This window comes from Pleurodeles waltl, chromosome 5 (genome assembly GCF_031143425.1).
Source record: "Pleurodeles waltl isolate 20211129_DDA chromosome 5, aPleWal1.hap1.20221129, whole genome shotgun sequence".
NCBI classification, from domain to species: Eukaryota; Metazoa; Chordata; class Amphibia; order Caudata; family Salamandridae; genus Pleurodeles; species Pleurodeles waltl.
This window is the reverse complement of record NC_090444.1, coordinates 421,512,337-421,528,385: the sequence shown is the minus strand read 5'-3', so window position 1 is coordinate 421,528,385 and position 16,049 is coordinate 421,512,337. Positions and strand designations below refer to the sequence as shown.

Genomic DNA, 16,049 nt, shown 5'->3' with positions numbered 1-16,049 from the left:
CCTCGAAGATAAGTTATATGAAAAAGCATGGCTAGTGCTGCAGGTCCACTAGTAACATTTAATTTACAGGCCCTAGGCACATGTAGTGCATTTTACTAGGTACTTATAAGTAAATCAAATATGCCAGTTGGGGTGAACCAATTTTACCATGTTTAAGGGAGACAGCATATGCACTTTAGCACTGGTTAGCAGTGGTAAAGTGCTCTGGGTCCTAAAACCAGCAAAAACAGTATCAGAAAAGTGGAGGGAGGCTGGCACAAAGTTGAAGGATGACCACCCTCAGGGCTGTCAGGTCTAGCAAGGTAGGTACAAGATTTGAATGCAGATTTAGAGTACAGATCCTACACAAAATAAAAAACGAGATACCAGCACAAGACTGGCAGAACATTTGTCACTTCTGCAACATACACTGTTTCAATCCCTGTGAGACATTTGGTGCTCAAACCAGTCTCCCTCAGGCATAAATTATGGGAGAAAGCATGGCTGGTAAGGAAACAAAAATGAAGAAAAATGTATAAAATGCTACTGTTGGGATGTAATCTTGAAAAAATGTTGACCGGGCCTACTTTTATCGGCTGATGCATTTTAGGCAAGAAAAGTACAGTGTGAAAGGCTTTAATTTGGTGGTGCTGCAAAGAGAGTTAGTGAAGAGGGAGTACAAGTGGGAATTTGCTTTTTTGTGGACGATACTGTGGTTGAGGATATGAGGGTTGTAGTGATATTTTACAGCATCTGGAATGCCTAATGGGAGACACACCAATTGTGTTCTGTCGCTGTTTCATGGGTTGGAAGATCATAGCATAATGGTTAAACTTTTGTACTGCTATAACTGGACCCAAAGAATAGAGGCAAAGCTATTGAGGTTATGGGGGTGCTGCAAGTGGAAACAGGCACATATGCAATGCTTACCAGCTGATACAGAGATGAAGGGTACTTTGGAAGCACTATGGGGTTCCTTTTACAGGTGGTTATAAACTAGCGGGCGATGCTTGCAGTTGCTGCAAGGGCACAGGGGTACTTGTTTGAAAGCTGCTGTGGAGAAAGAAAATAAGCACCATCCTGCTTTAGGAGTGAACGATGTCTCAGAATCCACTGAGTAATAGGGTGACTCCACTTCTTGCTCCCCACACAGAGTGCCCAGGGGGATGGTGTCATCACTACCAACTCGTTTTCTGATGAGCAGAGGTACTACAGCTGCAGCAAAGGATTTCTACTCCTTGACTGGTAGCCAACGAGGATAGACAAAGTAGAAACCATGGCCAACTTTGGCTAAGCCAAATCACCTGGCATTCTATATCAATACAGAAAATGGGAAGCAGGATTTACACGTGCAGCACCCCTGTAAATGAAGAACACTCTTAAGACCCCAATTAATGATCAGTACATCTCAATTCTGGCTTGCACTGGTCTTTCCCAGACTTCCTTTACTTTGAACCAAAACTGTGAACCCCTACTTTTAGATTCTGAAGGCTCACAATGGCACATCAATTTCAAGAGCAGAACACAAACCTGTTACATGTTCTTCTATAAGTGGTGGCAGGGTCTTGCTTAGTTCTTCTTTCAAATCTTCGATTAGATGGTAGATAACCTTATGGAGTTTGATTTGTATTTCTTTTCTATCAGCCAGCTGCTGAACTGCTTTGTTTGCATTCACATTAAAGCCATATACAATGCCTAAAAAAAACATGAATATACATGGTTATATAAAAATAGACTGATTTCATGTGTGTGATTAGGTCAAACAAATTCAAACGTACTGCTATCATTTTCTTAATCCAGCCATAATACATATCTATAAACACAAACAGCAAGGCGGCATTCTTTTACTTAGTGGTGCATTGCTACACCAATGATCACACTGATTCACAAATGCAATTTTTTTGTGATGGAAGAACACAGATTATATTATGTTCTAGGATACTGAACATTACTACTGAACATGCAATGGAAATTTTGCTCAAAAGCCATTTTTCAAATGGAATACATAAGTGCTGGTACATACAGAACATTGCTAAGATAGAGGTATGTAATTTATTACTTTACATGCTACACAGATTTATTTGGAGTTTACACTGAATTGCACTCACGTTGCCAAATTTAACTGCAGGCTCTATTACAGTCCTTTCACTATTAGTAAAAACAAACCGAGTTATAAGATGGTGCAGAAAGCAGCAAGTTACTAAATTCTGAACACACAGTGCAATGGCGTGTCAAAAGAGGACCAACAGCACTGGATAGATATTACGTCAATAGTGGAAATACATGCAAGTGCCTAAATAGTGCATAGCCAACACAAGCCACATCACGTTTCAAGGAGACAAAACCATCTAGCTCTTCTTTTGTGTGGAGGATGCAAAAGAAATTAGGTCCTCAAAGAGGCAAACAAATACCATTGTGTGGATTGTCATTTTTGTTGGCAATTTGTATGTTTTCTTTTTGCATGGCTTCTCACAGAGAAGCCATGTATGCTTGGAATAAAACATCAGGACAGGCCCAGAAGGAAAATCCAGACTGTGGATGTAGACTAGGTACAAGGAGTGACTGTCACTTCACAAACGACCCACAAGCTAGAACAGTGATTAAACAATATAAGGAGGAGGAGGATGATGATTGTGCCTCAGAAGAAGGCATCCCTCCACAGCAGGACATCAGACCTAGCAATGAACAAAACTATCCAGCTGAAAGGCACAGGCAGTTCTTGTGTGATTATACAGTGTGACAGGAAACCACCATGACGTGTTTTCAGCATATCATAAGGTCTATGAAGTACAGGAGGTATCATTAAAAATACCAACAACAAAAAGATATATGCCATTTTGAAATTATACCAGTGGCATACCTGCAATGACTTCCATTAAAACACATGAATCATTTACCAAATTGCTGATCCAGAAAAATGCAATACCTACAACAATGCTACTTTTATCCTCCAGGGGAAGAAAAAGTAGATTCAAACAGTCCTCCCAAACATCTAGTCAAAGGAGCAGAACACGGCAGGAGAGTAGACTAGAAGAATATTCAAAAGATCAAAATGGTTAAGTTCATACTCTTTTCCTCAGAACAAATAGTGCTAGAAACTATTTAGAAGTTGCTTGTAACAGACTGTGAAATCTTCTTTTCTTTGGGACCATTCTTCGATACCATGCTGGTCTGGGTGTAACAAGCTTAGAACAGGGGACTATAACAGCATACATTGGAAGCTGGACGATTCCAATGTAGAGAGAATGGTGTCACACTTCAGTAGGTGAATGATGGAGTAGTCGGAATTGTACACCCAATTATTGACACACACCGTGGTATTGAGCAATAAACTAAGTGAGGAGGGCTTTTTTGATGGGTTTTGTTTTAAAGTGGGTCAACACTTCATTTACAGAATAATAATGATACGGTTGTGATCCTAATAAAGGTAGAAGATGGTCTCTAGGTAACGGATGAGGAGTCAATGCAGATAGATTGTTAAAGACAATGAATGTGTAATGGAGTAGCCAAGAGTCTTCACTTAAAATCCGAACACCTAGAGCATAATTAATCTAGGAACAACCTTATAAATTGTAGGTGTTCTCAAAAAAGTAGAACTGAAATAATTTTGGACGGACGTGTAGCAATTGTGCCTTTTTTGTGGCTTCCCAATGTTTTTTTCAATTGTTATACTGGTGTTGGTGGCACTGGGACTCATGGCACTGATAATACTGCCATTCAAACTCACAGGGCATCTGCTCCGACCCAAATACATGATACAAACTTTCCTAAACCCAATGTATGCATTTACATTTAAGTCAGCCACAGCAAGTTGCCACAGGAAATGCACCAGTGGCACAAAAGTTAAACTTCAGCTGTGGACTATAGTGTATACTTACACTATACATGTGTGGCTGGAAAAACAAGCCTATGAGTGTACCGGGGTAGCTTGACTGGCTCATCCTAAACACTGCATTAACATAACCAAAACACCCGTTTTTGGCATGTAAAAAAAATACTAGTTTTATAGATTAGCTAAATAACCCCTATGAAATATAATTTTATAAAAACCTCCTGTGGCTTGGAGTTTTAGCAGTTATTAGTTTTGCTGGTCTTTCCCTACTGACAGTGGTTAAACCTTGATGAGGGGTGAAAATATTTTTTTCATATACACCTTCTCAGTCATTCTAGGTGAAAGAATCTGTAGGTCTCTCAGACATTCATTTGAATCTGGCGGAGCTTCATCAGATCACCAATATTTCACAATGTCTCTTTTAACAAGAAAAAATCCCATACTCGCACGTATCGTTTCTTCACTAGGTTTTTATCCAGTCTTCCACTATTTCCAAGAGCATCAGTTTAGGCAACAGTTCGACGAGTCATCCCAGGACTTGATTGAGGGTATGCATGATATCAGAATCTCTGAATTGTGGGACCGTCCTAGACCATATGAAAGAAATCGCTCACTTCTTCATGGCATCTATCACATTCTGTTAATGGTGTTTTACACATTTCCAGAGCCTTCTGGTAGTGTTATAAATTCTGTGGAGGTAGTGAAACTGGATTAATCACAGTCTGGCGGATATGGCTAGGTGTTAGGGAGCCATCTGAGCCTTCCTGCAGTATATCTCCTCCAGTAGATCGAGATCAACCAACCACTTAATTTAAGTTACAGAACAGATCTGGGAATTAAGTACAAAAGCTTGATACGTTTTTGAAATGGCCACTCCACCTCAGTGACCCATTGTTATCCTGGCCTCTCAAATGAATAAACTCGTGAGTGACCACTGGCCCAGTCAAGTGCTCCACCAGCACTTCATACCTGCAAGTATTTGTAATATTACGCTTTCAGGGGGCAAATATTTCTGCAGAACTGTGAATGCTTTCACGAAGTTCCTTTCTCAGACCTCCCCTGCTTGGTATGTACCATGCTTTAAATCTAGCCACCTGAGCAGAGAGTGCCAATAAAGTGCCTTGCCACAGCAATATCTCCTGAGTGAGCTTTCGATCCCACTGAGTCCAGCTGAGTGACGACTGCCAGCAAGTCAGCAATTCTTTGGTCACTGGTGGAAGCTCTGATAGAATAAGGTCCCAAAACAGGAGCCCCATGAGTTCTGGGTCTTCTAGCAAGTCACGCTCAAGGTGAAAAACCAGGTGCTTTATATTCAATGACCTATTTGTTGGTGGTAATAATACAAGCATATATCTGCCATTCTCATTTGATCCATCACACACTGAGTGCATTTGTTGAAGGACTGCTTACTCACTCACCCAAGCACAAAAAAACAGACATGTCTGCCTGTAGGTGATCATAAAAATATTGATGGAGTACATGTGAATAGCTCGGTAGGGTCTAGTTCCCAGTAGCATTTTGGTTCTAGGGTTATGTATAGGCCTAAGTATTTAAAGATGTCTATTTGCGAGTAGACTGCCATCTCTCTTCCACCCACAAGCATTATGCTTGAGTTATTCCAGTTTAATATGAGGCTGAATGTTTCCCTGTAGACGTCAAAGACTTCCATTCATATGGCCTATTGCGAGTTTTGTGTAAAGCGGAGCATGTTGTTTGCATACAGAGGTATGTACTTCTTGATACCTAACTCCCACTGAAAGCTTGCATGATTTCTGTCGCAGTTGAACAGGCAGGTGTAGTTTGGGGGAAGATCATGATAAAGGAGAACAAAAAAAGGAGCTGGTCATGACCATGGGTCATCTGGAGTACTTAATCTCAGTCTTTTTATCTTTGTAATTAAGAATTCTGGTGATGACTGGCCCAGAAGGGGTTTTCCTTGTGAGAGCTCGATGGGCTTTCTCGATCATAGAACACATTGAGAGTTTACCTTGTGAGATCATTGTACATATCCAGTCCTCCAAGAGTTTTTATGGGCAAGAGCCCTGCACTCCCTCTGGAAATCCCACAAAGTGGAGGTTGTTTCTATGTGTCCGCCCCTTTGCATCTTCAGCCCGCGCTTCCAGCGTTTTGGACTTTGATGAGAGGCATATGATCAAGGCTTTGAGTTAATTCACTGAGTTGTCCACTTCAGATATCTGTCCCTTTGCCTCGAACATTCTATCCACCCTATTGAGAATGTCCTGTCCGAGAAGTGTGCTGTTCATGTTCACCTCTCCAATTTTCATGCTAAGGACATTCTAAGCAGGGGAGTAACCCATACCCCTACAGCCTCTGTGTTGCAGGAGGGACCCCATTCCTCCAGGAATCCCCAACTCCTTGAAGGGGGTGCCCAAGACCAATCAATATCTGTGAGAAGTGGGAGACATGGGTGCGTCCCTAATTACATTATGCAGTGGGGCCCCATTATTTTGTAGTATACGCCACCGATCATGAGATCGGTGGATCGCCTGGTGGACATCACCGTTGAGGAGCACAAGCTCTCAAAAGTTCTAGTGAGGAAAGGCAACCACCGCTGGAATTCACAGGGGTTCAAGATCCTGCCTTGGTGAATTTATCCATAGTCCTTAGTTTGTGGGCAAGTGGTGCCTTATCATTCACCAGATTTACAAATAAGAAGCGGTTGTAATCTGAACGCTAAAATGGCATGTTAGTGCATCCCAGGCAGCCTCACCTCTTCAAGCAGGCTGTGTGCTCACCGGAGACAGTCTCTCACTTAAGTGACACACCCCAGGCCTCAAAGGCTGAGAAGCAGGTACTATCCATGTGGGTGTTGCTATGTTAAACTGAAGGCACTTTCAAGGCTGTATTTACCTTTGAATGCCATGGATCAGTGGTCTCTTCACTCATGCCTAATGGTCAGCAAGCTATAGTGATGCTGGGGCCTTACTGAGGGGGGCAACCAGGAGGGGTTCACATGCCAGTCTATCCCAGTTGCTGCTGCAAGATGAACCTCACTCATCAGGCTAGTTCCGAGTAAAGAAGGAAGTGCTTTGCCCCAATATAAAATATTTTCACCATATCCGGTGTGGAGGATGAGGCCCACCAATCCAGGCCCCGGCCCGCTGTGCAAATATGCCCCTTAGTTATCTCTGCAAAAGTAGTTAAGTCTACATGTTTATTAGGGAGTGCCTACCAGCTACTCCTGCCTCCAAGAGGCCTCTAGTGTTCAGTTGTTAAGTCGGCAGATCAACACTCCTGAGCTCCCAGATTATACCCCAATGTTATAGCTTGGGATCCTCCCTTCCGATTAAACCACACTTCACCTCCAGGGAAGGGGGGTGAGGTTGAGGCAGGACTCTGTGTGTGCCCTAGTCAGGAACAATCACCTTCTACTGCCACTGCTTCTACCAGTCTGTCAGGCATCTACGATGGATGCTTGGGCTGCCACCATGGAGAAATTCCCTCCAGCACTTGTGCGCAGGCCAAGGCACAGTCCTAAGTATTCCATAACTACTGGTCCAGACTCCGTAACGTTCCGAGAGGCACAGCCCCTCTCTATTACAGATGCCGCTCTCTGGTAGCTCGGCCAGCCCCAACTGCTGTAGCCTAGGAGAAGGACAAGTGGCCAAGGAAATTTTGTCTATCATACCTCCTGAAGACTGCTGTATGTTTTCCTTAGCCTGATGGGGGTGCTGCAAGGAGGATTTTGGTGGATATCAGACACGGGTTGGAGCCTCAGAGAAAGACGTTCACCATCTAGGCCTGGCTGACCATGTACTGTGTGTGTGAGAAAAGATATTCCTTCTAGGAGATAGATGATAGTAGCACAAGGAGCTAAAAAGGAGGTTCAGTTTTTGACATCTTTGTATCAAAAAAGGACCTAGTGTGAAGAAAGCCTTCGAAGAGGGCAAAACACATGTTTTTTCTATAACAGTCAGAGGGATTGATCTTTATTTCCATAGAGCAGACTCTACGAGGATATTTGGGAGTCATGCAAGTTTGAATAATGGTTTCTGTGATAATTTGCAGGTGGGTGAACAAGAACTACAGCAAAGGCAGAATAGCAAAAATGTGGGAATTGTGTAAGGTTTGCACTAGGACTTGTCATTTATTATTGGCAAGTAAATAGGACAAAAATGGCCACCACCAGCTCATAAGAACGCTATTGGATCTGGCAAAGACTAAAAAGGAGGAAGAATGTATATGGACTCTCTGAAGATGGAGTGATATACCTCTCTACAGATTTAACCAGAAACTGAAAGTGCTTTCTAGAGGCCTGCAGGCAGGCCACTTATTTTGGATCAGGGCCATGGCTGGAAAGAGACTTGGATGCTGGAAGCTGTCCCAGCAAGGCTTGCACCTGTAGAAGAAACCAGGAGTAGTCTGTCTGGCACTTAAAACAAAGTTGAAATTTGTCATTTTGGCCTCTGGAGGACTGAAACAAGCTACTACTTCTTCCTGAGAAAGATGCAAAATTGGTGGCTACAAACTGCTGGTTTACCATGCTATAAAATGGTTGAGCCCTTGAAGACCAGAACATCCTACCCTCTCTGCTGGAGATATCTAGGAACAAAAAAGTCTGAATGTGGGATCTGAGACAAGACAACAAAGTCACCCCACCAAAAGTCACCCCGCTGACTTTAGAATCCGTCCTTGCCCATTTGAGTTACACTTTCAGGCATGTGTGTTGAACAGAGGCCTCAGATTTACTTAGTGACATCCTTGGTGGGTCCAGGAAGTCTGTAGATGAGGTAGAAGGTGGCTATCTGGTATTGGTGAGCATAGGAAGTGGCAGGTAAGGCGCTCAAACGATTTAGTGTAGCCTGGTAGCTGTGGGGAAGGGCAATATGGATTTGTGGATTATGGAGATTCCTCTTTCTGGTTCATGTGTGTAATTTACAAGTTGGGTGCTGTAGCCTATGAGCATGAGGACGTCTATGGATATGGGAGAAAGCCAGGTGAGCGATGTATAGTGAATCTTTATGTTGAACGATGGTATCTGGGATACTTTATAAATACAGTACTGTTCAGTGTGTGTTATGAGAACGAGTAGAACGAAAACCTATAATCCTGGTTGTCCTCCAGGGGAATCTTCATCATAGTCATAAGCATTGAATAGTTCTGCACACGCATGAGATCCCATTTTGATTAAAAAAAACAAAAAACAACAACAGTTAAAGCTTAGTTATATTTAGGAAAACATTTTCCCTATACAAACCAAGTTCAAACTAAACAAACTTTAAAGATTCTAATGTTATAGTCATAACTTTCATTTACAATTTATCCACCACAAATTATTATAAGTAGTAGATCTTGTTACACACACTTTTCAGATTTCTAATCCGACAACGGTAACTATAATTCGCCACTCTGTCTTGTGACAAACAATGTAATTTGAGAAGTTGTAAGTGTTGTTATGAATGCTATGATTTTACACGCTGTACAGGATGTTCTATGCAAGGGTATAAACAGTGCATGGAAAAGGCATGAGTTATAGTTAATGTAGTTTAGGGAGTGAGGTGACAAGACTGTTAGGAGGTGTGCAACTTATGGTAATTTGAAGGTGGTGTGCTAATTATCAATTATAATTTGAAGTTATAATTATAACTTTACAATTTTTAATGTTTGTGTATTTATTTTAAGTTGGGTTTGTATAGAAAGAATACATAACCTATTTCTAATTATTATAAATTATCCTTAACCTTTGTTTTTTCATTGTTTGTTAATGGTTTTTATTTTTGAATAAAAATGTGTTTCTAATTACAGTGTAGAGTGTCATTGATTCGAATGATTTTAGCACAGTGCAGTGAAGGAGAGTATTGTAGAGTGGTGTATTGATGAGTGGAATACAATGGAGTTTAGTAGAGCAGAGTGATGACATAGCGTATAGTGGAGTAAAGTGTTATACAGTGGAGCAGCATGTAGAAGAGTGTAGCAGTGTGCTGAACAGTAGAGCTGAGTGTTGTACAGTGAAGTGTCGCTGACTTAAGTGACAGAGTGTGGTGGAGTGTCATCGAGTAGAGTGTTGTACATTGGCACAGGGTGTAGCAGAGTGTTGTAAAGTGTAGTGGTATAGAGTGGAATAGAGTAGAGTGGAATAGCGTAGAGTGGAGTATAGTTTAGTGTTGTTGAGTGGTGGAGACTCTACAGTATAATGTTGTACAGTGGATTATCATTATCTGGAATAACACAGTGCATGGTAGGATGACAAGATAGGTTAATGTTGTCTGATTGGCAAGCTGAAAAAAGTGTGCAAAGAGGTCCGATACGTATAATAATTTGAAGGTGGTAAATAAATTGTAAATGGCAGTTATAAGTATAACTTTAGAATTTTTAAAGTTTGTGTAGTTTAAACTTAGTTTGTATAGGAAAATATGTTTTCCTAACTGTGATGAAGCTTTGAACTCTAGGGTTTTCACTTGTTATGTGGAGTACTGCACAGTATATTGGGAGAGAATGTTGTAAAGTCTACTGTCACAGACTGGAGAGTTGTAGATTGGAATTGAGTAGTGTTTAGTAAAGTATAATATACTATAGTGGCATGGTGTCTCATATAGTGGAGTCAAGTATTTTAGACTGGAGCAATGAGTTGTACAGTGGAATAACATGTCAAACAGTAGAATAGCGTGTCGCAGACCAGTGGTTCCCAACCTTTTGACTCCTGAGGATCCCCACTGAATCACTACTGGAAGCCAGGAACCCCCAAAGCAATTTGTACAATATAAATTGCAAACAATGAAACAGTAATTTGCAGAAAATACACAAATACCAAACAAATACTCAAATTACTAAAGATATAATTAATTCATATTGAAAACATAGGCAAACATCAAAGCATTTTAATGGGAGGGTTGGCGTCATATCTCTGCAACTAACTTTTCAATGTTTAGTCTTATTTAGGAAAGTTGAATCCTCTGGTCAAATTCTACATTTCCCAAGTGATATCTCTTTTTTTATTTTTTAGGTACATAAGATATGTGGTGAGGAAAGGAAGTAAAACCATAAGGCTCTCATCTCTCCATAGATACTCTGTCACATGTAATTCATTTCCTTTACAGCACCTCTCTCACCAATGTAGGTTGTCTGACCGCTTTACAGGGGACTACAACAAGGTGTAGGATTCACCTTATCCACACAGGTAGGCATTTTCTAAGAGTGATTGGTTTGGAGACGCACAAACGCAGGATTCAGAACATAACACAGTGGTTATCGTTGACTTTAATAATATATGCTAGCAAATGTTTTTTTAGAAGCATAAGGAAAATGAAAGACTGGGAAAAAAACATAACTTTCTAATTTGTACCATGAGGCTTGCATGCTGCTCTTTGATGGTAGTTCATAGCTCACTGTGCTAGATTATGAATGTAACTTACTAACTGCCCAGTAACAAAAGAATCTCTGTGACAAAATCAGTAACCCACTGTGCTATGCAAATAAAAAACTGTTCTTTGCATGATGCACATTCTTTGCAGCAGGCATATTAACCACCTGAACTACTTTAGAGGAGTCACAACTGCCAAAAGACAAAACACCCATCTCTCTCCAGCAGGTACATTAATCACCAGAGTTATTTTGACGCTTTTATTTTTGCCTGAAAGTTGCTGGATGTACAATTAACTTTGCAGTGCTTTTAAAACTGCTGCACAAAGGAAGTAATAATTATAAAATTCTGTCAGAGGCCCCAGTTGGAGAAGTGCCTTCCTGCCAGCCCAGGCCTGCGGACCCCCTGAGAATGTGTCATGGACCCCTGGGGGCCGCTGACCTCACGCTAGGAATCACTGTTGTAGACTGTCAGAGTGGAGTAGAGTGTTCTTGCAGTGAAGTAGGGTGAAATAGAGCCTCAGAGTGGAGTATTGTCAAGTGGAGTGTTGAAGAGTACTGTAGAGGAGAGTGTTGCAAAGTGGAGTGGCCTATCATAGAGAGAAGCTGAGTGGCGTGTAGTCAAGTGGCGTAAAGTGGATAAGCTTATTGTGAAGTAGAGTATCAGAGTGACACAGTGTAGAGCGGTGTGTAGAGTGGAGTAGCATACATTGTAGTAGATTGCTAGATCGTGCAGCGGGGTAGAGCGGAGTACAGCACAGTGGTGTAGAGTGGGATAAAGAGAGTGGAGTCGAGTGGAGTACACTGGAGTGGGGTAGTGTAGAGTGGAATAAAGTGTCAGAGCGAAGTGGGTTGTCGTTGACTACAGTGGAGAGTCGTGTTGTAGACTACAGTAGTGTGGTGTGCAGTAGAGTGGCGTAGCATACAGTTGAGTAACGTGTCATAAATTGGAGTACTGTACAGTAGAGTGTAGTGGGATGTCACAGTACTGGAAATAGATGTAGACTACAGTAGAGAGCCATACAGTCTAGTTTCTTTTTATGGAGTTGTGTACAGTGTTGCAGAGTGTGGTACAGTGGATTGACAAAGTTTTATAGCCTACAATGTCAATGAGTGCTGTAATGTGCAGTAGTGGAGTAGAGTGGAGTAAAGTGGGGTGCAGTGGCATACAAAGAGTTGTGTACAGTGATGTATGGTGGACTACGGTATTGCAGATTAGAGTGCAGTAGAGTGTTGTACAGTGGCATACAGTATAGTACAGTGGAGTGAAGGGGTTGAGACAGGAATAAAGTGTCAGAGAGTGGCATACAGTATAGTACAATATTGTAGAGTGGAGTTCTATAGAGTACAGTAGTGTGTGAGACAGTGGCGCTGCACAGATTGGATTCTTGTATAGGTAGGTAGAGTGAGGTAAAGTCTTGTAAAGTGGATAAGAGTCAAGTGGAGAGGTATAACATAGTGAGGAGTAAAGTACAATAGTTTATTGGTGTGTCTTATACTGGCACAGTATATGTAGTAAACTGTTATAAATTGGAGGGGGGTCTCGTACAGTGGAGTGCTGTGTTGTATAGAAAAGTGTCATATAGTGGAATAGAGTGTTCTACATTGGAGAGTACGGCATAGATTGCAGTACAGAGTTGGACAGTGGAAAGTATGGGGATAGAGTGAAGTAGAATGTCATAGCGCCCTGACGTGTGGTAGACTTTTATAAAGTGGAGTTATACAAAGTGGAGGAGAAAATCATACAAGGGAGTGGCATAAAGTGAAGTGTCGTACGCTATAGTGGCGTAGAGTGGATTACTGGGAAGTGGAATAGTATACAGTGGAATGCTGTACAATAGAGTGTAGAGGAGTGGAGTGGCATACAGTGGAAACGAGTGTAATGGTGTTAAGTGGAGTAGGGTATTGTGGATTAGTGTAGAGTGGGAGGCATACATTGAAGTGGCATAGCATAGTGTTGAGGAAACTGTTATAAGTTGGAGTGGTGTCTCATACAGTAGAGTGGAGTGCTATGTCGTACAGTGTAGAATGATGTCAGTTTTGAACAATTGAGTGTACGGACATAGAGTTGAGTGCAAATTTGGACAGTGGAGTGTACAGGGATCGACAGCAGTAGAGTGTAGGAGAATGGCATAGAGGATTGTGGGTTTTGCAGTGTGAAGTTTTATAGAGTGAAGGAGAGTAAGTACACTGGCGTGGCATAGAGTGCAGAAGTGGAGTGGCGCAAAGTGGAATAGCGCAGAGTGGAATAGCACATAGTGTAGTGGCATACAGTGTAAAAGCATACAGTAAAGTAGCATACAGTGGAGTGGCGTACAGCGAAGTGGTTTAGACTGGAGTAGTGTATTGTGGGATTGGGTAGAGTGTACTAGCATACAGTGGAGTACCATACAGTAGAGGGGCAAAGACTGAAGCTGCGTACAGTGTAACAGGGTAGACTGAAGTGGTGTAGAGTGGAATAGCTTAGAGTAGAATGGAGTGGCGTACAGTGGAGTGGTGTAGACTGGAGTAGTGTACAGTGAAATATAGTAGAGTGAAATAGCATATAGTGTCAAGGCATGAAGTGCAGTAGCATCCAATGGACTAGCATAAAATTTAGTGGCATACCGTAGAATGGTGTACACAGGAGTGGCATAGAAAGGAGCAGAGTATAGTGGAGTGGTATACAGAGGAACAGCGTACAGTGGAGTGGTGTACAGTAGAGTGGCGTAGACTGCAACAGCGTATAGTGGAGTAGCGCACAGTGCAGTGGTGTACAGTGAAGTCTGGAGTGGGATTCAGTGGAACGGGGTACAGTGTGATACATACAATGGAGTGTTGTACAGTGGAGTGACATCCAATGGAACAGCGTAGAATGCAGTGAGGTAGGGTGGAGTGGCCTACACTGGAATGGTGTAGAGTGGTGTAGCATACAGTGGAATGACAGAGTGGAATGGTACATACTGCAGTAAAGTTTGGCGGAGAGCCATACAGTGAAGTGATGCATATCGAAGAGGCGTTGAGTGGAGCTGCATACAGTGTAACAGCAAAGACTGGACAGCCGCACAGTGGAGTTGTGTACAGTGTAATAGAGTGGAATGGCGTAGAGCGGAGTGTTGTACTGCGGAGTGGTGTACAGTGTAACAGTGTTTAGTGGAGTAGCGTACAGTGGGGTGGTGTGGAGTACCATACAGTGGGACTTCATACAGTAGAGTGTCGTAGAGTGGAGTGGCATACAGTGGAATAGCGTTGAGTGGGGTACAGCAGAATGGTGTAGAGTGAAACAGCGTATAGTGGAGTAGCATACAGTGGAGTGGTATACTATTGAGTGACGTAGACTGCAGTGGCATACAGAGGCATTGTGAACAGTGTAAAAGTGTAGAGAGGAGTGGCGCAGAGTGGAGTTTCATATAGTGGAGAGGTTTAGAGTGGAGTGGCATGGGTGGAATAGCGTATAGTGGAGTGGCTACAGTGGTGTTTCATATGGAAGTATCCGGACAGCAACGTAGAGTACAGGAGACTGTATTCTCTGAATAACTGCAGATGGCACATGGTGAAGCCTGGTGACTGCTCCAGATTCCCGCAGCAACGCTGTGATCTCGAACACTTACCATGGAATGCTCACATGACCATTCTACAACCTAATAAACATAACGCATCTTTCCCTTTAACAAAACATGCCCAAAAATAAAATCCTCTATAATACAACATGCTCAAGAACAAACCTAACCAATATTTCACCTAAAACCAAACATAGAATAGCTCAGGCAGAAAAGGTTAAAGACAAAAATGAAAATATAAATGGTCCAGTACATAGGCCTGCAAAAACCTTGGTTGGCGTGTCGCCCTTGTGCCCCGTCCCTCTGAGTAACTGACCACATCGTCATTTCCAGCAGGAAGCTCATGATTAACGTTGTCACCACCCCCATCTTGAATGGCATACGTTTTTACACTTCTAGCTAGAAGACCACAAGTAACCCAACCACATCTTCTCCTCAACTAGGTCGCCCTGGGCTTGAAACTTGAACAGAATCTGGGTTGTCTATTTCAGACTCATACTCCAACCACCAGCTAATCCAACGTTTCACTATTGGTGATATTGTTTCTTCTTTGATCTGGGTGCCTCTTAGTCTTCACTCATCGCCCACCTGAAACTGCAAATCTCTCACACAGTTCAAGGTATCCTATCTTGCTATACTTTTTTCCTGGATACCTTTTACTCTACGACGCACATCACTCAACTCAGGCAACCTCCTATCCACAACCGTTTTATCTGAATCTCCTTTGGGAGACAATTTAGATGAGTAATGTGTATCCCTCAGGAGCACAAAAGGGGACAGACCACTTGAAGAATGTGGTGTGTTGCAACAGCTCCACAACCTGTCTTGGACTGAATTCATTACATCTCACCCAGAAGACTCACCAAGCTGAATACTCTCCTTCAACACTCTGTTCACCATTTTGGCCCTTCCATTACCTTGGGGACTATAAAACTCCAACAAGTGATTGAATGCATTTAAGAACATCCACACCTTCTCTTATGAACAAGCTGAAGAAAAACCTCAAAGACATGAATGAGTGCTATGTTCCTTCAGAGACTTGTACTCCACACACCTAGAAAAATAATCCAACACCACCTAGACATACCTCCCATTCACTGGCAAATCATACATCAGCCCGATAAAGTCCATATCTAGTTTTTCCCAAGGTTCCTTGGGAAACTCAATAGGGCACAAATGGCATTTGCATACATAAAAGAACTTATCAGCGTTAATACAATCAGTGCAAATTGCCCACTATAATCTCAACCTCGTTGTGCATCCTGGGCCACCCTCTTTTGGTGCCCGTCATTCCCACATGGCCTTGATGGGCCAATTTCACCAATCTCTTAACAAAGGCCCTGCGGAGCGGGGGCATGTTCCAAGGGGCCTCCTCAGCA

At 42.3% G+C, this 16,049-nt stretch overlaps 1 protein-coding gene across 1 annotated transcript in view; it reads right to left on the bottom strand.

Moving 5' to 3' along the window:
• Window positions 1-16,049, bottom strand: part of MTIF2 (mitochondrial translational initiation factor 2) — a 350,344-nt gene that overhangs the window by 39,814 nt on the left and 294,481 nt on the right. The window contains exon 12 of the mRNA XM_069234182.1: window positions 1,510-1,674. Within this exon, the coding sequence (XP_069090283.1) occupies window positions 1,510-1,674 (165 nt within the window). The remainder of the gene's footprint in view (window positions 1-1,509; window positions 1,675-16,049) is intronic.